The sequence below is a fragment of the Rhinolophus sinicus genome, chromosome 16 (assembly GCF_057876585.1).
Source record: "Rhinolophus sinicus isolate RSI-liver-muscle chromosome 16, RSI-T2T, whole genome shotgun sequence".
Classification (NCBI taxonomy): Eukaryota; Metazoa; Chordata; class Mammalia; order Chiroptera; family Rhinolophidae; genus Rhinolophus; species Rhinolophus sinicus.
This window is the reverse complement of record NC_142516.1, coordinates 186,871,240-186,898,552: the sequence shown is the minus strand read 5'-3', so window position 1 is coordinate 186,898,552 and position 27,313 is coordinate 186,871,240. Positions and strand designations below refer to the sequence as shown.

At 41.5% G+C, this 27,313-nt stretch overlaps 1 protein-coding gene across 7 annotated transcripts in view; it reads left to right on the top strand.

The window, feature by feature from the left end:
- Positions 1 to 2,406: 2,406 nt before the first annotated feature.
- TSC22D1 (TSC22 domain family member 1) overlaps positions 2,407 to 27,313 on the top strand; it is a 124,395-nt gene continuing 99,488 nt past the window's right edge. For 5 of the 7 annotated variants that reach the window (XR_012495432.2, XR_012495433.2, XR_002139609.3 and 2 more), the window contains exon 1: positions 3,167 to 6,593. Coding sequence is in view for 3 of the 7 variants with exons in the window: in XM_074329312.2 (XP_074185413.1) it covers positions 3,745 to 6,593 (2,849 nt within the window). In the remaining 4 variants the exon portion in view is untranslated. The other 2 variants (XM_019756981.3, XM_074329311.2) reach the window with 2 other exon arrangements.

Here is a 27,313-nt window from a genome sequence, read left to right as displayed (position 1 = left end):
CTCAGGTATCCCTAATTGTAGAGTTGTTCTTTGTCTTAGTAGGATGGGATGTAGCGGAAACAAGAATTTGGAAGTGACATGGCAGACAAAAATGAAATACACTTGAAAAGACCATATTTTCTTATGTTTTATGTTATCCTGGAAAAGTTTTTTTTTTCCTTCACAAAACTTTCTTTTAAAAGAAATAATATACCTACCCCCAACATCAAAACAGCCAAAAACAATACCCTTTCTTAGAACAAGTATCTGCTTTTATAGCGTTATTCAACAACTCATTCTGTCAACTTTGGGTAAGACTTTATTATGTGTTTTTCTTCTGCTTCTAACCATATCAGCAGGATCATGGAGGGTATTTAGGTGCCCCAAGGGGTGTTGAGCTGTTGTTTAGGGTAATTTAAGACTTTGACCTAAGGCAACATTTTGAAAGATCAAGAGCATTTTCTTTCACACTTTTGCCCATCTACATTCCACTGTAGTTTCAATTGGTTAGAATAGTTTCTATTTTCCATTCAAAACTGTTGAAAAAACATGTCAGATTTGCATTTCAACAATGGATGGCAGCCATTACAGGCATATCATTTGAAACAAAAGCTTTTGGGATATTAAAATAGAAATTATTATTTTTGTAAAGTACACAAATGATCAGTTATATAAAAATACAAATCATTCACGTATTAATTCATGAGTATCATAAAACAAATACGATCTTTTCAAATGCATTTGATTTTTATTATATCACTTACAACATTTGTTGAGACCTAAATTTCGCACTTAGCACGGAGCTCCACATTAGCAATACATTTTAAAATTAAAAAAAAAACACAAAAAAAACCCCACGTAGCTCTGCTTTTTGGATTTAGTGGGCGAGTCCAGAAACAGCAACAATGAATCATAGCTTCGATCCAGGATATTCATGGGATACTGAGGATGCATTTCTATTCAATAATATAAGGGAATAGTGACATCAATTTTTGAGAAAAGGAATGAGGGGAAAAGTTTAGAGAAACCTAAAGGGAACGTTAAATTAACAACTAGACGTCTATCAAAACTTTGTAAAAGACTACAGCTGTTTATGCTTTAACAAGCTTCTGAAATAAGATTGTAGATCGGTCAGTCAGTGAGTTTCTGAATCAGAGAGGTCTACAGATAAACGTTCGGTCCCCCAACAACCTAAGTGAAAAAAATAAAAAATTCTCTCTAGGGTTTCCCATATACTTTGTTGTGTTTTAATTCCCGGGCAAGAAATACATTCTCGCTTAGTCGTAACAAATGCTCGGAGCTAGAATGTTTTGACATGAAATGCCATGGAAGCAACTTCCAGTAAACTGCCTCCAGTCAAACCTAACGTTGCTTCGGTAGAATTGTGCTCAGACTCAAGCAGGTCTTTGTTTTTCTATTGGAATTGCAGATGGTTCTTTCTCTTTTCTAACCCTAACAGGTAGCCTTCACTCATCATGGCACTCGCGTTGCCACCCAGACTAGGCCACTTTGTCTTTTAAGTCAAACCTATGGGGGCGACAGCCTGGACAATGGAAAGAAAAGACAGCCCTGCTGGAGATAAGCTCCACCTGTTGAGGTCAGTCAGTTCGCTGGGCCCGGCGGCTTCTTCCCTCCAGGTAGGGACGTCGCAAGCACTCCCTCCCCAAGGGCCCACCCGGGATGAGCTTAGGCAGTTAACTGCAAAGAGCTGCAACATCTGCCCGGCTAGCTCGCCACTGCCCGTCGAAGGGCGAGGGGACCGCATGGCAGCCACAGCTGCACTGCACAAAAGGCAGCACCTATTGTGAGGAGCCACCCGCCTTCCGTGGACCCCGCAGCTCCGGACGCTGGGGCATCATCCTCCGACCCGGCCCCGGCGGCGCGGGCCGGGGGCGAGCCCAGGTGCGGCGAGGGGGAGGAGGGCTCCGCCACGCGCGGAGGCAGAAAGCCTGACTCATGTCGTGGCGGTGGCGGCGGCGGGCTCCTGGGAACTGAAACCCGTGATGCTGTTGCTGCGGAGAAAAGCCTCATTACCCATTCCGCAGGCGGGAGACACCACCCGGGGCGCGCACACCCGAGATCCGGGGTTCCAGCAGCCTCCCCGCCGCGCACCTCCTCGGCCGCGTGCCCGCGCGCGCGCGACGGCCGCGTGTGAAAACGGAGCGGACACACCTAACCTGCGCGCGCCCCTCATGCTGCCCCACCCCCACTCCGGCAGAATCTTGCAGGCCGACCCGGATTCGCTCCCCCGGCCGAAATTCCCCACCCCCCGGCGTCGGCGCCGCCGCCTGCCTTCGGCAATCTCCGTCCCGAGACCCGGCGCTCGGCAAAGCCCGAACAGCCGCCGCCGCCCCCTTCGCCGGAGCCGGCTTTATGTCTGCGGCGCCGCGGCGCATGCGCAGACGCCATCTTCCCTCCTCCTCGGCCGGCCTCCTCCCCCCGCCGCCGCCTGCTCTCGCCGGCGGTCGTCCCTCCTCCTCCTGCGCTCGGGCGCTGGTCCCTCCTCTCCCGATGCCGCGAGAGACTGGGGGATACGGTGGAGCCGGAGAAGAGCGCTAGTAACAACCACCTCAGCCCCCTCCCCGCCTGCCGCCCTCCCTCGGCACCCACCCACTCACCCGCCCCGCTCGCCGACACCGACCAACCCCACCTCTCGTTCCTTTGAACGGCGTCGGCTGCAGTCGCTGCACCAGCCCGTCTGGCCACCAACGCCGCCGAGAAAGGAGCCGCCGCCGCCGCCTGCGGCCCCCACCCTCCCTGGCCTCCGGAGCAGCGGGGTGAGGACGAGCCGGCTGCGGAGGAAGAGGACGAGAGCGGCTCGCACCCTCCGCGCTAGCGCAGGTCCCACCGCCCTCCGGGGAGGCTCGGGCGCCGGCCCCTTCCTCCCCGAGGACGTGTGCCGAGCCGAGGCGCCTGCCCTGAGGGAGAAAAATGCTCGGGCTCCATGGCTGCCAGTGATGGAGCGGTCCCTGGGCTCCCGCTGCCACCGCCGCCGCCGCGCCCCGGCCGTGCTCCGCGAGGACCCGGCGTCTCTGCGCGCCCGCCCGCGCCTCGTTGCTGGGCTCACCGTACCGGGCGCCCCGCCGCCGCCCCGCTCGGAGCCTCGTCGCCCCGGCCCCAGCCGCGGCCAGCGTTTCCTCCCGGAGCAGCCGCCGCGAGCCCAGGGGGTTTGAAAGGGTCCGCGGGGCGTGGGGGGAGGGCCGAGCGGGGACAGCCGGGCCGGGAGGGAAGGTTTGAGCGACACTGAGCTCGGGGCTCGCCGGCGGCGGCGGCGCCGAGGGTGGCGAGGGGAAGGCGACACTCGCTCCGCGCTGCCTTCGTGCAGAGCGGCCGGGAGGGCTTTGCAGCGGCCGCCGCCGCCGCGCGGGGAGGAGGGGTGAGGTGGCTTCTGAGTTGTCCGGAGAAGGTGGGCATTTCTCGGTTTTCCCACCCCCTCCCCGGGTCTCCCCCTCCCTTCTGCCCCGCACCCCACGTGAAGCGGGATATAAAGGGGGGTGTGAGACTAGAGGGGGAAAGTGAATGGCGAAAGACTGAAGGGGTTCCCCCTTCGGGTCCCCAGCCGCTCTGTTCACCCTCGTTCATCCTCCCTTCTCGAAGCTCGCCCTCGAAGGCAGGAGCAGCCGGCGCCTTCGGCTGAGGAGGAGAAGGAGGAATCGCGCCGGGCGGAGCGTCGGGTCCCGTTTCCCTCCCCAGCGTCCTGCATACAAAGATTACGGTGCAGAAGGAAATTGCCCTCGCCTCCTCCGCCTCGCGGTACCCAACACAATGCACCAGCCGCCCGAGTCCGCCGCCGCCGCGGCCGCTGCAGACATTAGTGCTAGGAAGATGGCGCACCCGGCACTGTTCCCTAGAAGGGGCAGTGGCAGCGGCAGCGCCTCTGCTCTTGGTGCAGCAGGTACCGGCGTCGGTGGTAATGCCACATCTTCCGAGGATTTTCCGTCGCAGCTCCAGCCGCCACCTCCTGCAGCATCTTCTGCGTCGGGACCACAGCCTCCGCCTCCACAAAGCCTGAACCTCCTTTCGCAGGCTCAGCTGCAGGCGCAGCCTCTAGCGCCAGGCGGAACTCAAATGAAAAAGAAAAGTGGCTTCCAGATAACCAGCGTTACGCCGGCTCAGATCTCCGCCAGCATCAGCTCTAACAACAGTATAGCAGAGGACACCGAGAGCTATGATGACCTGGACGAGTCTCACACGGAGGATCTGTCCTCTTCTGAGATCCTGGATGTGTCACTCTCCAGGGCTACTGACTTAGGGGAGCCGGAACGCAGCTCCTCAGAAGAGACTCTGAATAACTTCCAGGAAGCTGAGACACCTGGGGCAGTCTCTCCCAACCAGCCCCACCTTCCTCACCTGGCACAGCAGAATGTTGTGATCAATGGGAATGCCCACCCACACCACCTCCATCACCACCATCACATCCATCATGGGCACCACCTCCACCATGGGCACCACCATCCATCCCATGCCAGTGTGGCCAGTACATCCATTCCTGGAGGGCCACCCTCAAGCCCAGTATCCAGAAAACTCTCTACCACTGGAAGCTCTGACAGTGTGATACCAGCTGCACCAACTTCTGCTGTATCATCGGGCAGCTCGCCTGCTTCTGTAATGACTAATGTCCGTGCTGTGAGTGCTACCGGCAGTGTAGGTATAAATTCTGTTACTGGCACTAATACAGCAAATAACGTTAACATGACTGCCGTGGGCAGTTTTAATCCTAGTGTGACAAGCAGCATGCCTGGGAATGCTAATATAAATGCAAGCAATAGCCCCAGTGCTGCTAGCGGGAGTGTGGGGCCTGGAGTTAGCAGCAGTGTAAATGTGAATATCCTGAGTGGCGTGCCCAATGGTACTATGTCTTCCGTGGCTGTTGTTAACAGTGTCCCTAATGCGGCTGCAGGGATGACTGTGGGATCAGTTTCAAGTCAGCAGCAACAACCAACAGTTAACACGTCGAGGTTCAGAGTTGTGAAGTTAGATTCTAGTTCTGAGCCCTTTAAGAAAGGTAGATGGACTTGCACTGAGTTCTATGAAAAAGAAAATGCTGTACCTGCCACAGAGGGTGTGGCGATAAATAAAGCGGTGGAAAGTGTAAAACAAAACCCAACAGATGTGACTTCGGAGAGGGAGAGCACTAGTGGGAGCTCAGTGAGCAGTAGTGTCAGCACACTGAGTCACTACACGGAGAGTGTGGGAAGTGGAGAGATGGGCGCCCCCACTGTGGTGGTGCCACAGGCAGCTCTTCCAGGCGGGGCCCTTCCGCAGATGGATTTCAGCAGCACCGGTCCACAGGGCATCTCCGCAGTTAGCACGGCACAGAGTGTGCCTCCGCCACACCTCTCTCAAGTACAGTTGCAGTCTCAAGAACTGAGCTATCAGCAGAAGCAAAGTGTTCAGCCAGTCCCCGTGCAAGCCACGCTCAATGCTGCGACTGGTATCCAGCCATCACCTGTTCATGTGGTTGGTGTAGCTTCAGCTTTAGGCCAGCCGCCTTCCATTGCTAGTTTGGCTCAACCCCAATTGCCATATCCTCAGACGGCTCCTCCAGTGCAAGTTCCCCTTCCTGGGGCACAAGCCCAGCAGTTACAGTATGGACAACAGCAACCGACTGTTCCCACACAGATGGCCCCAGGCCATGGGACCTCAGTGACTCCGATCCCTCCTTCAGAGTATGTCCAGCCGCCGCCGACCCTGCCGTCAGCAGTGTCCTCTGGGCAGCCCGCTCCTGCAGGAGTGGGAGCAGGAACCGCGCTGATTCCTATGGCTCAGCCACAGAGTGTCCAGCTGCCAGTGCCGCCCGCAGCAGTCCAGGCTCCACCTGCAGGGGCATCTGGCCAGCCTGTTGGTCAGGCTCAAACAGCAGTACCTGCTGTACCTCCTGGCAGCCAAATTGCAAATATTGGTCACCAAACAAATGTGCCCCCTGCTGTGCAGCAGCCCTCTTCCCAAGTCACACCTTCAGTTATTCAGCAAGGTGCTCCTCCATCTTCACAGATAGTTCCACCCGCTCAAACGGCGATTATTCATCAGGGAGTTCAAACTAGTGCTTCAAGCCTTCCTCAACAATTGGTCATTGCTCCCCAAAGTACCCTGGTCACTGTGCCTCCCCAGCCGCCAGGAGTAGAACCTGTAGCTCAAGCAGTCGTTTTGCAGCAGTTGCCTACACTTAGTCCTTTGCCCTCTGCGAGTAGCATTTCTGTCACCAATCAGGTTAGCTCAACTGGTCCTGGAATGCCTTCTGCCCCAACAAACTTGGTTCCACCACAGAATATAGCACAAAGCCCTGCCACTCAAAACGGTAATGTGGTTCAAAGTGTTAGTCAACCTCCCTCGATAGCAACCAATATAAATTTGCCTTTGGCACAACAGATGTCACTGAGTTCTACTCAGTCCTCTACACAATCATTAGCTCAGGCAATCGGAAGCCAAGTTGAAGATGCCAGGCGCCCAGCGGAGCCGTCCTTAGTTGGCTTACCTCAGACCATCAGTGGTGACAGTGGGGGAATGTCAGCAGTTTCAGATGGGAGTAGCAGCAGCCTAGCAGCCTCTGCTTCTCTTTTCCCGTTGAAGGTGCTCCCGCTGACGACACCCCTTGTGGATGGAGAGGATGAGAGGTAAGACCTGCCATGTTTCTGCAGACATTCAGCAGAGTCAGCGTCAATCTTTTCAGTAGCTGTGTGTGCATACAAATATGTGCACGAGATTAGTCTAAAGCATTCTATACTTTTTCATTTTTGTACATGAAAATGCATTTCTGTGGTAAGTTTTCTAGAGCAAGAGTGTTATGGAATGGTTTCAGAGTGGATAGGAAATGGTGTAAGTAATATGTAAATATTATTTGACAGAATAGTTAAGTGTTAAGTATAGGTTTGGGAGCACCAAGTGGTTTTATTTATAGGATGCTTTTTAGAAAGATTAATTACAAATAGAAACTTAAGTTTTGCTAAGCAGTATAATAGTTAATCTTTTCTTTTGAATTACTGAAATCCATATGAGCATCTCTTGGGAGGGGTGTGGTTCCACATTTTGTTTCTCCTTTATTAGACTGGACAATCCTTTTCAGTTCTACTGTGTTTGATCTTAGTCTATGAAAGATAATCTTACCTGCTTTTCCTAGTCAGACATAGGAAAGGTGACCTCATCTGGGTTATATAGGTTGCCTTCATATTGTAACTGACCAACTTTTGTGTGCTTATTTAATGGTCATTTTATCTGAACAGTAAAAGGAATGGGAATCTTAAAGTTTTTTTGTGGGGGAGGAGGGCATGCACTATCAAAATAACCAGATTTATCTTTTATTGGTACAGATGGTAGTATGCTGTACATTTTTCCTTTTGCGTAGTAGATCAAGGTGGTAGCCATTTTAAGAGTAAAGAAAGTCTTGGAGGGTTGAATTTATAGAGGTATGAAAATAATACTTTGTTCTGTTCTCCTGCTAATCTACTCCACCTGTTCCCTTCTTCACTTAACGAAAAAAATACATGAAGCCTAAAATACATTATTAAAGTAGTGTTTTCTTAATTGAATTGGAAATAATGTACTAATCACGCTTATTGAATCAAATTGTGTCTTTGAAGCTGACTGGCTAGAAAGTTGTGAAATCTCATGATTCTACATTGTTTTAAATTAAGTTGAATTTAAAGGAATGTTCTTTTCCCAGAGTTGCCAGTCTGACTAACCTTGATCAGAATAATATCAGATGAGTTGACAAAGGCTATTCATTTTCACTGTGGAACGTTGAATAAGTTTGAAAGATAATTTAACTATTATAGTGTTAGTTGGAGATTTTTGTGATTGAACTTGCATCTAACCAACCGGAACATTTCTATTCTAAACGTATATGGTTTTCACTTTGGAAAAATTGAGCATATTTCAAAAGAACTGCAGTTTTAGAAAAAGGCCAGATGTTTCAGTAAGTTTTTCATGATTTTTTTTTTTTTTTACTTAAAAGATATAATAAGGTAAAGGCATGGTTTATTGAAATAATTTAAAATCTTGTCTTTCAAGATTTTTATCATTTTTCTAATATAATTAAAATCTTGTTACCTAACCAAATGTATTTTGTACGATGTGTACAAAACTGTACTTTTAAAAGGCAGATGTCTTCCAGGAGGTAGTTTCCTTCATAGCCCTATTACAGTTATTGTTAAACCTTTAGTTTTATCATACCATGCTAATATTCATCTGTAATTACTAATACCTATAATTTTAAAGAATTATTTTTCCCAAATATTAATGTTTTCTAAATCTAAAGTGTGTGAATTGAGTGAAGCCCCTATAAAAACAGGTATATATGGTGTGGGTGGTAAATGTAGAGAAATGAAAGACCGGTGAAATATACAAATGAAAACCACACTTTTTGAATCCAGACCTGCCATGATTTTTGTTGATTACCATTTGTGGTCTCCTGGCATGATTTTCTCCTTTTCTTCCTCCTGGTGGTAGGGTATGGTGGAGCTTTGCACAACTTGCTGCTCCAGACAATTAAAGTCAGATGTTGCTACTTACAACTAGGTTTTCCACTGTAGGGGCAGAGTCTCAGTTTAAGATATTAGTACAAAATCAGCGTTTCTACATAGTACTGAGATGAAGATTAATTAGGGGCAAATTTGTACAAAGGTTTGGAATAAAAGGGACAAAAAGAAATACTGAGAAATATGATTAAATAGTGGTATAAAGTAACTTGAGTTGACTGTACCTGTTTTGACTTTACTACTATATTTAAGCCTTTGTTAGTTAACATCAAAGTTAAGTCATCAAATCCAGAAAATTTTTGTTTCAGAGGTATCCTTTAAATTCTGAAAAATCAAATTTCACCCCTAAAATACCTGTAAAGGTCAGAAAGGATAAAGATGTATATATTTAATGTGTTTTACTGCAGATTATTTCTTTTATCACTATAGAAAAAGAAACGTTGTTTTATTTAAATTTGCCCTTAGAAAGGAATTTGAGAATATCTACAAGAGAAAGTGACAATGATTTTAAAAAATTCTTTTCACCTTTTCTTCCCAAGTTAGCTTCTGTGTCACTTGCATCTTCTGGGCTTGGTCACCTATTAGGTCTCTCATGGGAGAAAGGGGTCCATTATCGTTTAAATATTATGACTCAGAAAACATGTTAGCAAACTTTTGGGTGGTAGGACAAATCAAGGATAGTTATTCTTTAGTCATCTTTTGAAATAATACTCTTAACACTTTACATTTTAAAAATTAGGTTTCTTATAAGAATTAAAGGATTTATTCGACCTGTGGAAAATGCCTTCACTTGGCCACTGGGAAAGCCTATAAAGACTAGGAACATGGATCAGGCTTATTAAGGTTATATATCTTGTTTAAAAAAAAAATCATTCTCATTAAAAAGGTCTTAATGTCATCTAGCCTTTAGCATGAACTTACCGTTACGGGAAGATACAGATATTTCATACTGCTATATAATCTTTTGTGTTTTGTGATTATTATTAGTACAGCCTCTTACATGAAATTGTTCAAACTTCTCACTCTTAAGACTCCGCTCAGATGTTCCTTCTGAAGCATTCCCTTCACTCAGAGAATGGTGTTTCCTTAGCACTTTTGAGTATTCTCTGTTAAACGCATGGCACACAGTCAATTATAATTATGTTTCCCCATCGTCCCCACTAGGAGTTCCTTAAGGGCAAGAACTAAGTATTTTTTGAAAGAATTAATGATCAGAATTTCCTGCTTTTCTTACCATGATTTAAAATTTATATTGTCTCTCATCTTAGGCACAACTGTTAAAGGTACAGGATCATATAATTTATGCAACAAATTGAAAAGAAGTGATTAAAAAAGATTTGCTTTTTTCACCTCATGATTCCTTGGGGTGAATTGATATTGATCTTCTAATTATAGTGCCTGTTATATAGTTGGCCCTCACATATTAATTAATTAAAGAGAAATGAGAGTTTTCTTATCTATAAAATAGGAGCAACATTCATTTTGCCTACGTCTGAGGATGGTAGCATCAGATCAAATACTTTAACTGTAAAATACTAAATTACAAGTTTTAATTTGTATTCGGGTTTGTACCTGCACAGTTTAAAAGTCAAATAGTTTACATGATTATCAGAACAAAACAAAAGTTTCCTGCCCCTTCCTTTCCAGTTTCCTTTTCCCAAAAGCAGTGACTTTCCCTTAGATGACGGTGAGATTTACCTTGTAGTCTCTAAACAACGTACTTGTGTTGCTACTAGATACGCAACATATCTAGGAGGTTAGGAGCGTGGGCTCGAATTAGACTGGTTAAGTTTGATCCTTCCTCTGTCACTTACTTACTAGTTTTCCGGGTAACATTGGGCTGCTTGACTTCTCTGTGCCTCAGTTTGCTCGTTTAAAAAAATGGTGATAATGGTACCTACCTCATAGGTTTGTTATAAGAATTAAAGGAATTTGGAAAGCCCTGAGAACTGTGTCTAACTCCTATGCCCTATGTAAGTGTGTGTTAAAAAACAAACTACTTCTTGCTTATGTTTTGGCCTTAACTAACTTCCTAGATAGAAAATGAAGATTTAACTTTGTTGTCATCACCTCCGCAGCTGGTCCCCTTCTTCCAGTACCCCATTCCTCATAATAGTTACGGTTATATCACTATTGATTATTCAAGATTTTTGTGAAATATGATTCCCTTTTCTACAAGGTCCTGCATTCGCCTGCCTCCTTCTATCCCATCCCAGCCATCTAGTATATATAATATACTGGTATATATGGTATATACGTATGTATATTTCTATATACTATTTAGCATATAGAAACGTTAGTTGTCCTCATCCCCCTCCCCCAAGTTACATGTATCAGCGTAGTCTGTTTCCTCTAAATTCAGGTCTTTCCCCCCATTTTTGCATGTTTTGGGCTTTACCTTTTGTGATAGAGCCTTTTCTCCGATGTCTGGTAATTCTTGGTTGTCTGCTTGCACTTAACTGCAGGAGACGAGACATCCTTAGTGTGACTTGACTGTTCGTTAGCTTTCATAAGGTGATCTGGCGGAAGTTCATTGTCATTCCCTGGTCCCCTAGTTTTCTCTATAGTTATCACTAATTTAACTTTTCATCAAATGTCTCTCAAGATGTTCAGACATCAGGTATTGTTACCAGTTTTATCTTCCCGAGGAAATCTCTCTTTCATTCCTCTAACCTCCATTCTGGACTGATAGCCTTCTAGACTTCTATTTTCTGGGGACTCAGGTCATGTTCATTCTTGGTTTGCTTAATGTTTTAAAATGATTTTAGTTTATTTACCCTGATGATTGTTGATTTTTTTTGGTTAGGTAAAGAATACCAGTTAGGAAATTTTACTATCTTATAATTTTGCTCTATTGCTTTCTAGCTTTTCCATATTGCTTTTGAGAAGTCTGAAGCCATTCTGATTCCTCATATATTGCGTGTGACCTGTGTGTATGTTTGTTTTTCCTTTTCTTTCCCCTTGTTTACGCTCCCCTTCCTTCCCCTCTCTCATTCTTTAAGTGGTCTCTGAAAGCTTTTATCTGTTACCAGGGTTCTGAAATTTTACAATGAGGAGATCCCAGTGTGGGGTCTCTTTTCATCCCTGGTGCTGAGTACTTGACATGACCTTTCAGTCTGGAAGCATCTTTTAATTCTGGGACTTTTTTTTGAATGACGTTGTTGATTATTTTTTTCTATTTTCAACCCCCCCGACCCCCATTTTTTTCTTTCTCGAACTCCTCTTATGGGGATAATGGACCTTCTTGATTAGTCTTCTAATTTTCTTATATTTTCTTTCCTATTTTTATCTCCGTTTCTGTTTTGCTCTACTTCTGAGTTTTCATCTGTTATCATATATTTAGTTTCCAAGAGCATTTGTTTTTGTCCTTGCTCCTTTTAAATAGTATCCTGTTCTAAAAATGATAGTATTTTCCCTTAGCTGTGTGAATATAAAACCCAGACAGGGTGTTTTTTTGAAGATTTTTTTTCTCCCTGTGTGATGTGTCCTTTGTTTGCTTTTCTTTTTTTCTTTAAGTTTTTTATTTTTAATTTTTTTAATCAGTTTCAGGTTCCTTAAGTTTTTATTTGCCTTGGTCTTTATCTTTCATTTTACAGCCTTTCCTTAGATGTTTGGTGGTTGTAAGAGTAGGCCAGTAAAATGCTGATTAGAAATTATCAGCAAGTCTTGTTAGCTTCACTGTGTGACTACCTGGCTGGGCTGTTTGGTTGGAGGACTTTTGATGTCAGTGACTTCACGTTTTTCCTCCTAGCTGGTTAGATTCCCTGTAGAAGGCTCTTCTGATTTCCTGCATGGCTGTGAAGGCCGATCTACATTTCGGGTAGGGTGGGTGAAATGGGGTTAAAAAGGTCTTGGGGGAGTCTTAGCAGCCCCATATATATGTTTCTTCAGTCACCCTGTTTTTAGTATGTTCTCCTGCCTCCTGCTATATCTGATTTCCTCAGTCTTGTGATCTCGTGTTTCATATTTTCCAGACAATATATTTTCAATTTTTTGTTAGGTTTGGGGAGGGGCATTTGAGACCTGTGAGGCTTGTTGCTTCTTAAAGAGACTTTTAAACAATCTTCCTTGTTTTAGCACTCTCTCCCACATCCCACATCAGATGTACGTGGTACTGCCAATTCCTGAGTCTTTTGGGGATTTTACAGTTTAAATTGGGTTTATTCTCGGCTTTCTCTACTGTTTGCCAAAGATTTGATTTTCTAGTGTTTGCTAAGTCATTTGTCACTCAGCCATCTGTTTTCCAGCTTCTAAATTTTTGTTGCTATTGTTTTTTCACCTGTTCTCTCAATTTTTGTGGCCTTGTGTCTTTATAGCTTAAAAAAAAAATTCCTTTTCTGTCATTTTAGTAGGGTTTTTAGGAAGGGAGTGTAAAATAGATGTGTGTGTTTACTAACGATTGCATACCTGTCTCAGCTGTAGAATACTGCGCTGTTAAATGTAAGAACAATTTGAATTTTAATAAGGTAATTGCTCCAAGAGTTCGTCTATAAAGAGTACATACATTTTAAGAGTGGGATTGTTTGGTTTGTATCCAGCAGAAATAAGAATAGTATCTAACTCGGTATTGTAATTCGCAGAAGTGATTAAACAAGTTAGAATTAGATTCAGTTAATATTTATTATCACATTTAACCAACTCAACAACTTTGTGAATGAAGTTTTTTCTGTTTTACTGGTGAATAAACTGAAGCTTACTTAGTTTATTACAGAGGCCAATTCAGTTGCCTAAGATTACATACATACGTAGCAGTAAAGCAGAGCTAGGATTAAAAGTCATTTTTCCAATTCAAAATCTAGTGCTGTTTCTGCTACTTAGAAAGCCAACAAGAGGTGAGGCTGATGTCCATATATAATATTAGAGTCACTGAAAACATGAAAAAAGGCAGGCTTCGTTGATACGTATATTTGTAAAGATAATGGAATTATTATAGAACATACAAACATTTACCTATAAGTCCTTGGTGAGAAATCAATGGGTAAAGTCATCACAGTGGCATATCTGGAATGCAGTAGGTATTCAAATGTTAAGGGAAGTAATGTTAACTAACATTTTTTTAATTTTGAAAGTTGTATGAAAATTATCTTTCCAGGAAAATCATTTTAATTTTCTAATAATTTAAGTCTTTGTAACATTGGCTTCAGATTTGCAAAACAAGTAGATTTCTTTCTTGTTTAGAAAGTTTAATTTAAAAATATGAAGCTGCAAAGCATGACCTATTGTGTATGGTCCTGCAATGTTAGGACCCTGGTGGTTGGTGTCCGTTCCACTGTGCTGTTAGGGTTGAATATGTCATGGTAGGAATAGGCTGTAAAGGCTCGTTAAAAGATGACATGAGGGAAAGAAATTCAAAGCATGTTTACATTATTTTAAAGCACTAACGAGTTTTAGATTCCAGGTTGACTTTTTTTCTAGTTCACATATCTTCAGATGTTGTGGTCATCGTACCATGTGTCATGTTCCACCCCCTGCCCCAGAATTTTTTCCTGACCAGTCAGTTTGACCTGGAAATCTTACTTGACCTTTTGGTGTCATTAAGCCAGGTTGATCTTTGTTCTTCCCGCCTTCCTGAATGAAACACTTTTGCTTTCAGTGCTATTTTTCTTAGTGTCTTCTCACCTTTCTGGCCACCCCTTTTCAGTCTCTTTCAGATTCATTTCTTCTGTTTGACTCTCAGTGTTAGGTTTTCTTTGGATTTCTGAGTCCTCGTCCCACCACCTTTGCCCTTGGTAGTCATCTGCCCTGTGGCTTTCAGTGCAGGCTGGATGCTGTCAGCTCCTGAATGCGTGTCACTAGCCCGCCCTTCTCTGAGCTTGGACTGATGCAGGCTTCTGCCTTCAGAACTCTCCTCTGAGGCAGGTTCCTCAACCTCAACAGATCATAAACTTTAGCTTCTTTACCTCCTAACCTCTCAAATTTTCTCCTTTAGTCATCCTCATTTTTGTTTTTGTTTTTCTTTTTAAAATTTTTTTTGGGGAATATTGGTGAACAGTGTGTTTTTCAGGACCCATCAGCTCCAAGTCAAGTCATTGTTTTCAGTCTAGTGGTGGAGGGCGCAACTCACTGGCCCATGTGGGAATTGAACCGGCACTGTTGGTGTTATGAGCACCGTGCTCTAACCAACTGAGCCAACCAGACACCTGTCTTCCTCGTTTCAGTGAATATTGTTTCTAACTCTAGTTCTTCACTTTCAAAATCTGAGGGTTATTCTCTACAACTCGTTTTTCCTCAGCTTCTCCATCCTGACCATTACCTTCAAAATACATCTTGAGTTCATCTTTTTTCCTCCAGCTCCAGTGCCACAACTCTAAGATAACACGTTCAGCTCTCTAAACGTCAGGTTCTGCAGTGGCCTCTCACTAGCCTGTTGCAAACGTTCTTGCCTTTCCCTAGTATTATAGCTTGTAGTCAGAATGCTACTCTTAAAGTCAGATCACTCACTCACCCCAGGCCCCTAAAAGCCTTCCCATTTCTTTTAAGTTAATTACCTTTTGCTTTTGCTGACTTCTGGCTTCACAGGTCATGTTTTCCCTTCACTTTCTGCGTTCCCTCTGCCTTCTTTCAGTTCCTCACGCTGCCATCTATTCTTGCCTTTTCCTCTAGGCTTTCTGTTCCTTTAGCCTGAACATACCGTATGGCACCTCCCCTCCATCCCTCCTTAAAGCCTAACTGTCAACTTGTGAGAGGCCTTCTCTGACACACCAATCCAAATCTAGCTTATTTTTTATTTATTTCTTTTTTTAAAGATTTTATTGGGGGAAGGGGAACAGGACTTTATTGGGGAACACTGTGTTCTTCTAGGCCTTTTTTTCCAAGTCAAGTTGTTGTCTTTTCAGTCTTAGTTGTGGAGGGCACAGCTCAGCTCCAGGTCCATTTGCCGTTGCTAATTGCAGGGGGCACAGCCCACCATCCCTTGCGGGAGTCGAACCGGCAACCTTGTGGTTGAGAGGATGCGCTCCAACCAACTGAGCCATCTGGGAGCTCAGTGGCAGTTCAGCTCAAGGTGCCGTGTTCAATTTTAGTTGCAGGGGGTGCTGCCCACCATCCCTTGTGGGAGTCGAGGAATTGAACTGGCAACCTTGTGGTTGAGAGCCCGCGCTCCAACCAACTGGGCCATCTGGGAGGCAGCTCATCTCAAGGTGCCAGCTCAGCTCAAGGTGCCGTGTTCAACCTTAGTTGCAGGGGGCAGAGCCCACCATCCCTTGCGGGACTCGAGGAGTTGAACTGGCAACCTTGTTGAGGGCCCACTGGCCTATGTGGGAATCGAACCGGCAGCCTTTGGAGTTAGGAGCATGGAGCTCTAACCGCCTGAGCCACCGGGCTGGCCCTAAATTTAGCTTATTAATTAATACTGTTTAATAGCACCCAGTTCTTGTACAATGCTTATTGTAGTTTGTAATTAATAATCTGTTTGATGATTTTAAGTCTCAGTACAGGGATATTTGGTTTGCTACTGTGTATTCCCAGATATGTTACTGTACCTGTTATGTTCAGTTCTGTCCATGCCACACAGACAGTAGGTACTCAGTAAAAATCTGCTTAATGAATAAATGAAGAAAATCTATTTTTAATATTGGCATAAGGACAGCTTTAAAAACTCTATTCTGATATATTTGAAAGGTAAATAAGTTCTTTATATGTGATCATGTGATATTACTATTTTCTCCTTTAATAGAGATGGTTGAGAATTGATTACTTTTTGCTGTTTGTGAGCCAAAAAAAAAAAATCAATGCTTAGTTGCTGCTTTTGATAAGCATTTTGTTTTATGTTTATGCTTATTTTGTATTTACTTATGTTTATGCCAATAAATTTTCTCCAACTTGAATAAAACAAAACAAACCCCATTTATTTCAAAATTAGAATATCAGTGTTCTTTTTCTACTTTTGCCTGGCTCAGCTATTTAGCATATAATGATTCATAAATATCTAAGCAATATTCCCTTGAAGTCCTTTGGTGCAGTTTCAGCTGTTGAAAGTATAAACATTTAACTTCTCAAATGCCACTTGTTTGTGTTAAGAGAGTTTTCTTTATTAAACTGTTTAGTAAGCATTGAGTTAATGAAGTATTTAAAATTCCTAACTCATCTATTTTACCTGTTGTCATTGTGGTTACTTGTTATTAAATCAGTAGGTTATGGATTATGTAAAGGAGAAGGAACCGTGGGCAAGGCTTGGCAGTGCTTAGAATTAGCAGTACATTTAGTTGGTTATAGATGGGTATTAAGTGGGAGTAAAAAAAGCATGAAGAGATGAGGCCTTTAGGGAAGGGAAAATGAATCCCTTTACAGAAGGGGAAATCGGGAATCTGATGTGGTGCAGTGAGCGTCAGAAGCCAGTTCTGAGTCTAACGGTTTTCATATGCTTTTTGTGGACATATCAGTGTTAAACCTGGTTGCCTGACTTAAAACCATATTTGTGTTGACTGGGGAGGAGATTTACTGTGGCTTGATTTTATTAAATATTAACTTTCGATCATGGTGAGTGATATTGCCCGTCCCCATCCATGGAGCCATAGAATAGTTACTGTGAGCTTCATGTGGTGAAGACAGATGAGACAGCATCTTATTTTTCCAGGTCTCCCAGATTATTTTTGTAATATCAGCTCCCTAGTCAGGTTGAGGAACTCCTGATACCCTGTGTACATGCCTGAGGATTCTTTTTTTGAGTAAATTGTAGATGGACGGATTATAAAATTGCTCATTGTTGATGAGACTTCATTCTCTCCCAGGTCACCTAATTATCTAATTTCTTTGGCTATTAAGGCTTTGTTATATATCCACAGGGTAACAAACAGCATATTGACTGTGGTGAGGAATGCTTTGAGGGTATAAATGTACATTTGAAATACTATCTAGCATTATATTTTTGTCATCATATGGCTATGATAGTATATCTGGTGCTGATAGTAATAAAACCTTATTCTTGTATGATTTTGTGGAGGGGGATTGTTTTTAATAAAGCGCTTTGAAATAGATTATGTCCTCTAGAGTCCTAGCAGTCTAAAAGTTGATAAGATGCTTCTGTTCAATTTTCACAGATGAAGAAAAGAGTCTTTGGTTCATTTGTTTGATCAGTAGTTAAATACTGAGTTCTTGCTGTGTGTTACGTATTGTTTTTAGCTTGTTTATAGACACACCAATTTAATAATAATAGTAGTAGTAGTGATAGTTGTAGTAGGAGTGGTTGAAAGGTTTGATACTTACTGTATGCAAGACTGTTCTAAGCTCTTTACATATATGTCGTGCGGGGCGTCAGGCGGGGTCTCTGCTCCCGCTCCCCACATAAGAACGCAGGACATGGTGAGGCCAAAAAGGAACACCCACGGAGCCATAGGTAGGGGAGTCATACCACTATAGTCTCGCTGGCGGCTGGGTTGGAGACACAGGAAGCAGGATCCACACGATCTGCAACCTGCCGGCCACTTCTCTGCAATCCGCAACCCGCACTCCGCCGTGCTAACTGCAATCCGCGCTTGCTAACTCAGCCACCATCTTCTTGCTAGCCCCCATTTCCTGTTAGCGTAGCCACAGCAGTTATATTAGTGGCCAGTGGCTCACTGGTTACAGCTGACGGCCAACTAGCCACAGCTGATGGCCATGCAATCACAGTTGATGGCCATTTACTACCTGAGCCAGCACCTTTCTATGTGAGGCCGAGAGCCTGGAAACTGCACTCCTGGCTCTGTCCCCACAATATATCAACTTACTTCATTCTCAGAACAACCTCATAGGTATAAGTACCATTATTGTCCCCATTTTGCAGGTAAGGAAACTGAGGCATAGAATGATCAAGTAACTTACTCAGGGTCACATTGCTGGTAAGTGGGAGCTGGGACTTAAACTGGGATTTAGGTCCCAGAGTTTGTGCTCTTCCCGGCCTTTGTGATCTGTTGTCTCCGGCAGATGATCAGAACTCAGGTGTCCTGTGGTTTCCTCAGTGAAAGGCAGGTGTTTCTCACCTCCATCCATTCTCAAATCCTACTGTTTTGATCTGGAAAGTGTGGGTGGGGATGTGAAGCTTGCTCTCGTATGCAGAATCTAAACTCCCTAGAGCAGGGACCTTCCCGGTCTAGTTTACCTGCATTCCCATTGTGTGCGGTGGTGCTTGGCTGCCAGTGTGTTCTGAAATAGTTGTTGAATAGAATAAGTGAATTCAGACGTGGCAGAAAAACCCCTACGAATATCCAGGACAGCGATATAATTACTGTAAATACTTTGCCATCCTGTTATCATCACACTGTGTCACAGCTGTTTTTGCAGAGTAAGGTTCAGTCCTTCCCAGATGTTACTGTGCCTGTTACGTTAAATGCTCTCCGACTCCCCTCACCAGTCTGTCAGATGGGGGTAGTTATTGAGTAGGTGTAAATCGTTATGGCTGGTAATGGTATAATAAAGACTGAATCAAACTTGGTTCTTGTCCTCAAGGAGTGTAAACAGGTTATACATGGGGAAATTATATGACCATGTAAGTGCAAAATAACAGTTTAAACTACATGAAATAGGAAATTAAAGAATAAGAAATTTAGTGCTGGAAATCTTCAGATCTCATTCAACCCTTGGTTTATAGTGTAGATGGAGGAACGATTCAGAGGGGCTAAGTGAATTCTCTGACAGAGAGCTCTAAAATATTTCTCAGACTGTCACTGGAACTCTAGTCTCCCAAATGGCAGATGGAGTTGCATTCAAAGTTCACAGATGGGATAGAATTGACCTTTGATAGGCCAGGAAAGCAGTGTTATTTCAACTGACTTTTCAAAGTTTTGGGTTGAAGGAAAATGTTTCAGGCAGGAGAATAGTAATAAAAATGGGAGGGAATAAGAAAAACATTCTAGACATGAGTAAGGAAACAGACTTCTGAGAGTAAGTTTGTCTCAGAAGTGACTGAAGGTTGACTTGGGGAGTGATTTGGCCCTTAACCCTTGTTGAGAGACGATGTTCAAGGAAGATTAGTATAAGAGGAGTCTGTGGTTTGCATTGGGGTGGGGGTATGCCTAGAAGCAGGACGGACTAGCTAGGAAATTGTTTTTCTTTTATTAATGAATGAAGGACATACATTAGGGGACTAGTGATTTCCACTGTAAAATGATTCCGTACAGGCTCCCTTTGGTTAGTAAATTTCTCTATTTATAAAAATACTATGTTCACTTTCCTGGCTTCTCTTACCTTAAAGCAATGTTTCTCTTCTCATTTTAAAAAAGAAAAAAAAATAACTTAGGTTCCCAGAAAAGCTGTTATCTATAACCACAGCTTTAAAGGTCTGAAGGATGAGTGGTTATAATCTTCAGGTAGGATTTTTGGCAATTTAATGTTTTCATAAGCTTTATCTGTGTCTAATCCAAAACAGATGTGTCCCAAATATATTTAGTAGTGAAAAGACATCCAAATGAGTGTGAACTAATATTTTAGGATTGGTCTTTGCATTAGTCGTTTGTAGAGACCTTTGCCTGCTTTGTTTTCATACTAACCAGATTCCATTGCCACCCTCTTCCAGATAATGGAAAGAGGAGGAATTGTTTCTTCCTATCCCCTGAGCACTCCTATGTCTCTATCAAAAAGGAAATGGTATCGTGTCAGATGGGCACTTGTCTCATTAGGGAGACCGCTTCAGGGACGGTGTGGATGCCTGACCACTGCTCTGTACACCTGAAGCTGACGCTGAATAACAATGAATGTCAACTATAATTTAATATATATGTGGTCACAAGATGTGGAGTCCAGCATAGGGAATAGAGTCAATGGAACTGTAACAGCTGTATTCGATGTCAGAGGGTAGTAGATTGGGGGAGGGAGGTTATATGCTTTGTGAGGTGTGTAAATGTGTAACTACTACATTGTTTTGTACACCTGACACTAATAAAAAAATAACATAAATACTAAAAAAAAACAAAAAAAGGAAATGGTATGTTTGTTTAAAATCTGAAAAGCATTGATGCTATCATTGACACTAAATGTGAGTAATTTGATTATTTTATTGACATTTAAAGTGCCACAAAACTAACTCACTCCTGTATATATTGGTGCCTTTTTTCAGTTTGCTTGCCATTTTTTAATTTTGAGAATGTATGCACATATCTTTGGGTATACATGTAAAGAGATATAATTTTTTAAAAGGACTTTGTGAAGTTGACCTTAGATTACAAAGTCTCCTAGGTATTTGAAAGAATGTAATTTATTTAATAATTATATGTATAGCACTATTTCTATCCTCAAGGAGAGCCTGCAGTTGAATTCAAGAATGACTCTGTGTGTGTGTGTGCGTGTGTGTGTACACAAATATAAATACAATATGCATGCATATACACAGAAAAAGATAACAAGTAACAGATTCTATATATTATTGTCCTTATTTTTGGTCCTTTGCTTTAGTTTTTTTCCACCTATTTATAATTTGTTTTATCTTGTAATACTTATATTTATCTTTTTTATCTTTATTAGATTTATTGGGGTATCATTGGTTAGTAAAATTATATAGGTTTCAAGTGTACATTTCTATAATACAGCATCTGTATATTGCATTGTGTGTTCACCACCCAGAGTCAGTTCTCGATATTGATCTCTAAGCTGCTTGAAACATTTTAGAGAAGGGCTTGAAATAGAAATCCAATAAATGGGAAAAGTATGACAAAGTAGGATATGATATATTATGAGAGATAATAAAGCGGTATTGGGAGTCAGAAGGTAAAGGTCTCTTGCTTTTGGGGAGGTGACATTTGAGAGAAGTTTAGCTATAGGGGTTAGTAAGTCATCTTAGTAGAGCAAGCTTACACCACAAAGGTTCAAGGCATGGAGAGTATTTATAGAAAAGAACACAGGACGCAGTTGAAGTTGGTAGGGGGGTTGTGTCTGTACAGGAATGGAGACGATAAGGCTCGCTTTGGAAAGCCGAAAGCCGAAAGGCAAGATGGCAAAGTCTGGACTTCATGGGACATGGACTTTTGTGCTGTGTAGTGGCCTGGTCAGTGCTGTGTTTAGGAACATGCTGACTTGGGATGTCTGGTTGCTTCGTTCCGTACTGGAGGATGAGAACTCTGATTCCTTTTCTGTCAGTGGTGGAAATGGAGGCACGTTCTTTCTGTGGTTGCAGTCTGAGATAATGGTTTGAATCAGTGACCTTGGCCTCATTAGGAAAGCGAAGGAGCTGAGGACCCGGTCCACACATGGTAACACTGCACTTGACAGAGGTTCAACACTGGTAACCTAATCCTTTGGAACAAGCTCTGGAATGTAAAGGCCTCCAGAACTGCTTGAAATTGTTATCACAAAATAAAGCCATGTGGAGTTTTGGGTTCTTTTTTTTTTCTTGGCTATTTTTGCATTGCATTTCTGGTCCTTTTTTAGACTTTTTTTTTTTTTTTTTTTTTTTTTAAGTCTTATGTTTGTTAGCTTTATCATCTTAAAGCAGACAAAGGAGGGGAAGGAAAATAAATGGGATTCTGAGGCATTTAAGGTAACACTTGGAAAGTACCAGTTTTATAGCCTGACAGCAAAGTAGGAGTTACAAATTTTAAGAAAACTTGAAAGATTCATGATACAGTATTGAATGTTTACCAGTTGAAAGTTAGATTATGTTTGCTATATTATTTTAAGGAAGCATAGACATAAAGAACAAATGCCAAATGGTGTTACTTACTGAGCTGTGGACACGTATGAAGAGATCATCTTTTTAGTTGTACCTGCCTGCACTGTATCATTTAACTATCGACAAATCACTTTACTGGACCATGTTGCTTTTTTTTGATTCTAAAATAAGACCATGGCTTCATATTTTCCCAGCTTTCAGGCTAGTAAGTTTATTCTATAAGAAATTAATAACATGTTATAAATAAAAGCTAGATCTCTACAGATAGAAATTGCAGAGAATATTTTCCATAGCAAAATGAAAAGTCCTTAATAGATGCCAAGATTTAGGTAATTATTAAATATTTTTATTTTTAGTGAAATGACTGATGAATAAACGGCATCGTAGTTAAACTCTGCACAAGGTATTTTGTAGATAATTACTGATTTAAATATTTCACTATGATAAACATTCTCCGCCAATTTTTTCTTTGACATATTTTTATTAATTACCTTTCTTAACACAGTAAATCAAATGTATCAAGAGAAGCTGATTTCTGTCACTTAAGATGTTTTTATTCTCTTTTTTAAGAAATGGATAACCCAACCCACTTTCTTTCATGAAGGAGTTTTTTTTTAATATGCTTAATGTTAAATTAATTTTGTTTTCTTGGTTGTGTGCTTTTACATAGTTTTGTGGTATTTTCAACAATGAAGGGTTCTCTTCCTGTTGAGGAAATACTCTTATTTTTTAAAATTACTTTTTAAAGATAGTATTCAGTGAAACTTTATTAACAAGGTTATTTTGGAAAACATGCTGCTTTTCTAAGTCATCGCTTTTGCTTGATTTTTGTTTGTTGAAGAGTTTTTTGGGTGCAAGGTGAGTGAGGTGAATGGAGAAAAACCCCTGGTTTTGGTTGTAGTGCTGTCCACAGCTCAGGTGCTGATAAGCCACCAACTGTCGGATCTTTCCTTTCTTCGTCTCTTAAAAGGCTTTGTCACTGTAGTTTGACTTCCCTTCTAGAGTCAAGCATGGAGCCATGTCTTATCTTTGGTGGATGCTCCATGTTATTGTAAAACCTCGGAAGAAGGGATTTGGCTGAATCCTGAGCTGTTCTTCATCTTCAGTGTGTTATTTTCCACTTTGGGGATCCACCAAACATTATTTCCCAGTTATTCTCTCAAGTGACAGCAGGATTTGTATGTTTGTACAATGGTTATATTTTATTATTAGGAATTTGACCTATTCTAAGGTTCCAGGAAGGAAGGCTGGATCGAGAATGAGACGATGGGATAGGTCCAAACTAGGTATTATTAGTTTCTTGCCTCCATTCCTGAACTCCAGTAATAACAAACCATGACACTGCTTCCCAGTCCTTCTAGGAACAAGTGTATTTAATGCTTATTAAAGATGCATAGTATTTGAATTCGCAACCTCTTTAGATCTTTTGTTTTGGAAATTTATATAAGATTTGTGACAAATTCATAGGGTGCTGAGGATTGTATGTATGACAGATTCTAAAATTTCTTTTATATATTATTGGCTGTTATATTACTATCGATGAAATATTGTCAGGTAACTTGGTCACATAACTGATACTCCATTAGGTGATTTGATTCCAAAGCTTACTTACACTCTTAACCATTCTGGTGATTGCCCTGGCCCACGGAGAAGCTGCAAGAGGTGACAGCTGACAGTGATAAAAAGCAGTTTCTAGTTGACTAGTATGGAGGCATTTGGCCTTACAGATTCCTTGTTAGAGAGTGGGCCATGATGTGCCCAATGGTGAGCCTGTCAGTCTGCTATTTTCTCTTACTACATTTTGAAAGCATTTTCTACCCAAAATAATTACATTTTCCAAATTTTTACTGAAGAAGAAATTTTAAATTTGGAAAATTTGCTTAAGTAGAATACAGTTTCTGAATAATAAGTTAATATAGAGATAGTCTTGTGACACGAACATTTCAGTAGATTAGATCTGTAGCCTTCCATTGGTCTCAGTGAGCTTTTACTATAAGCTGTTGAAATTTGGGTTTTTTATGCTTAATGTGATCAAATTACAATAAAATACTTTTTCAAGTAGAAAACTCACTTTATTCAGTTGAATCATGATAATATATTTTATGACTCAGACCTTTAATTTTGAGTTCTTATAGTTTATATTCATATTGCAGATTATTACTGAAACAAGAAAATGCTAATTTATATGAACTCTTTTATGTAAAGTTGAGAAACAAGATTTACCTTTGTCTTTTTGCTCATAGAGGAATTTATTGTTTTTAATCTAAGGCAGTTGCATTAGGTATTGTTTTAATTCAAAGTTTTTACAAGTAGAACTGCTTTCCGTTATTTCATTATATTTTTCCTGATTGATTTATAAACATTGGAGCTTTAAAAGCAATTGAATTTTTTTTTGTAGTTCACAGTAAAGATCTATGTTAAAGGACATAATAGTTTAATTTATCATTTGATAGTAATGTAACATAAATCTTAGTCACATGTTCCATAATTTAAATTAAGTTATATTATGCTTACTTGTTATTCTGTATATGGTGTGTGTGACAGCTTTTTTATTAAGTTGATTCATCTAGGCTATAGATTAGTGAGCACAGAGCATAGTGAGGTAGATTAATGAGCCTTGGCATTGACCTGGTATCTGACCTTGTGTATGCTACCACTTCATCGTAGGAGCTTGGTAAATGTAAGTGTAAGCCCAGTTTCCTTCCCTGTTGAGCGGGAGTGATAGCTGCCCTTGGCACTGTTGTTGGGAGGAGTCAGCCGATAGCGTCTGTCAGGCACCGAGCTCGGTTCTCGTTTGTAAAGGAGAGCTGCTCTTACTCCTGAGCCACCTGAGGATGAGTCCTTTCTTCAGCACTGCAACTTACAGTGCAAAGCTTGCCTGCACAGTCAGAGACTTGATACATACGGCAGCCTTCTAAGCCGGGGCTGCTTTGTCTTCGTGACATTTTTAGTACAGTTTTTCTCACCTGGGGCTCTGTAAGAGAATTAATTCCTACAAGGAAAGAGGGACTACGTTCTCACTTCTCCTAAGACTGGTGTATACCTAGTACTACCATTCTAGATGCATAAGAGAAAGTGAATTTATTATATATAATGAAGGCATCAGGGATTCTTTTGTGGAATCCCAGGCTGCTAGGACTGGGTTGTATCTGACTATTTGAGAAATGCTTCAAAATTCTTCAATTTACAGAAACAAAAGTTGCTACAAAGCACACCTTCCTCTCTTTTTTTAATGGGGGCAGGGGGTACTTAGAAGGAAATGGAATGTCGTGCAGCAGTTTGTTAATACTCCAAAATAGAACCATTTCCCTGATCAAGTGATTTTTAAACTTTTTCATTGTAAAGATTGTTATAGACGGGCATAGTGCCCTATGGACCATCTGTTCACACTCAGTCCCATGTGGGACTGCAGATTATCTCCTTAGAATGAATGGAATTAATCAGTTTGTTTTTAATAAGATAATGAGTCATTACCTGTTTTTAAGTTTGAAGGATTCATTGAACTGGATTTTCAAATCTAGTGTAAAAGTTTCAAAACTCTAGTGCCTTTGGAATACGAGTTCAAGTGAAAAAAAAAAAAAATAGTCCTAGCGCCCAGGAATTTCGGGGAATGCTTTTGTTAAATACATCTTGGAAGTTGACATGGCAATTTAATTTATTAAAGACTGAGAAATTCTGCAGGAGACAATTTTCTTTATTAACTCCAACTCTCTTGATTGTGTAACACCTATTAATGTCCTGCAGAGCCAGTGTTCCTTGGAACACACTTTGGAAAATGTTAACTGGCTTCATTTCATATATGAGAAATGTTCTGGGTCATATATTTGAGTGATGGCAGTCTTCAATTGGAGCCCGTCTTTACATTTATTCTACTCTAACAGTTCCTTTTTCTGCTCTCCTACCCTATTGCCCGTAAGTATTTGATTTATATTGGAAATAAAAGTATAATTGTTGTCACGCGAAAGTACAGTGGTACCTCGGTTTTCAAACGTTTCCTTTGACGAACGTTTCGGTTTATGAATGCCGTAAATTTTATGGAACTATGGTATCATTAGATAGTAAAATTCATGCTAAATTTGCAGCTTTAGGGGTTGATTTTAAAGGTCTGGAACAGATTAATCCATTTTGCATTACTTTCTATGGGGAAACGGCACCTTGGTTTTCGAACGTTTCAGAACTTGAACGGTCTTCCGGAACAGATTAAGTTAAAAAACCGAGGTACCACTGTATACACAGAGTGAACCATCTGCCAGAAGTTTAAGAACACGTTTTGAGAAGTGCAGCACGGACATATTTGCAGCCTCGTTTCCTTGGCCCTGTTGTCATAAATGGTTTGCAGACCTTAGCGGTAGACTTCATACTAGTTAATGCATTCCTGGGGGAAATCCTTAAATTAAATACCGTAGGAAAAACTAGTTAACTCATTAAACATTCAAAGATAAGGAAGCTAATCAGTGTTTGTTCGATGCTTTGGTTGGCATTAACACAGAACATTTTACTAACTTTACTTTGTGTTTCTTATGTTTTAGTTAAAGCTTGACATTGCTGACAAAGTAAAAAAGCCAATTGAATGTGCTTGTCTCCTATTTATCCATTTCCTATGTTACACTTACTTGAGAAATGGAAACAGAAAGAAATACAAAAAGGGATGTCAAATTCTGAGGAAAATGAAGTCTTTTGGGGATTAAAGATTTATCAAATGGGCGAAAAGAATGGTTATTGTAGATGTTTCTGAAGATACATGGGTATTAAGAAAGGGATCTTGGGCTCTTTCGGGAAAGTCTGAAGATAGACCATCCTAAAACTGCAGAAGTTAGAATTTTTAAAATACTAGGTGCATTTGATAGTTTCAGATATTTGATTCCAGTTTTGAAGGAAGAATAGAAAGAGGTTTTTTTCCTACTTAGAAGTACTATAATCAAGTATTAACTTCTGAATAAAATGTAAAGGAAGTGACTTATTAAAATGTGAAGTGATACACGTAAATGTTATTTTTTAATGGAAGTATATTCACATGTGAAATTTCCTCATTTGTTAAATTGAGAACTTGAGGTATTGTAGTTGGGGATTTAATCCAAGATTTGTTGTAGCTTTTACAAAGTTTTATCGATGGCCCATATGTTGTTAACTAAATTTCACATAGCTCTTACATCAAATCATATTTCCTAAATTGTTAGCTTGATGGTGGTAGTGGCCTTTTCCCTTCATAACTTTTCACCGTTTTCTCTTTGGCAGTGTTTTCCTTTTCAAGATGTGGATTGTGACTATAAAAGTCTTATTC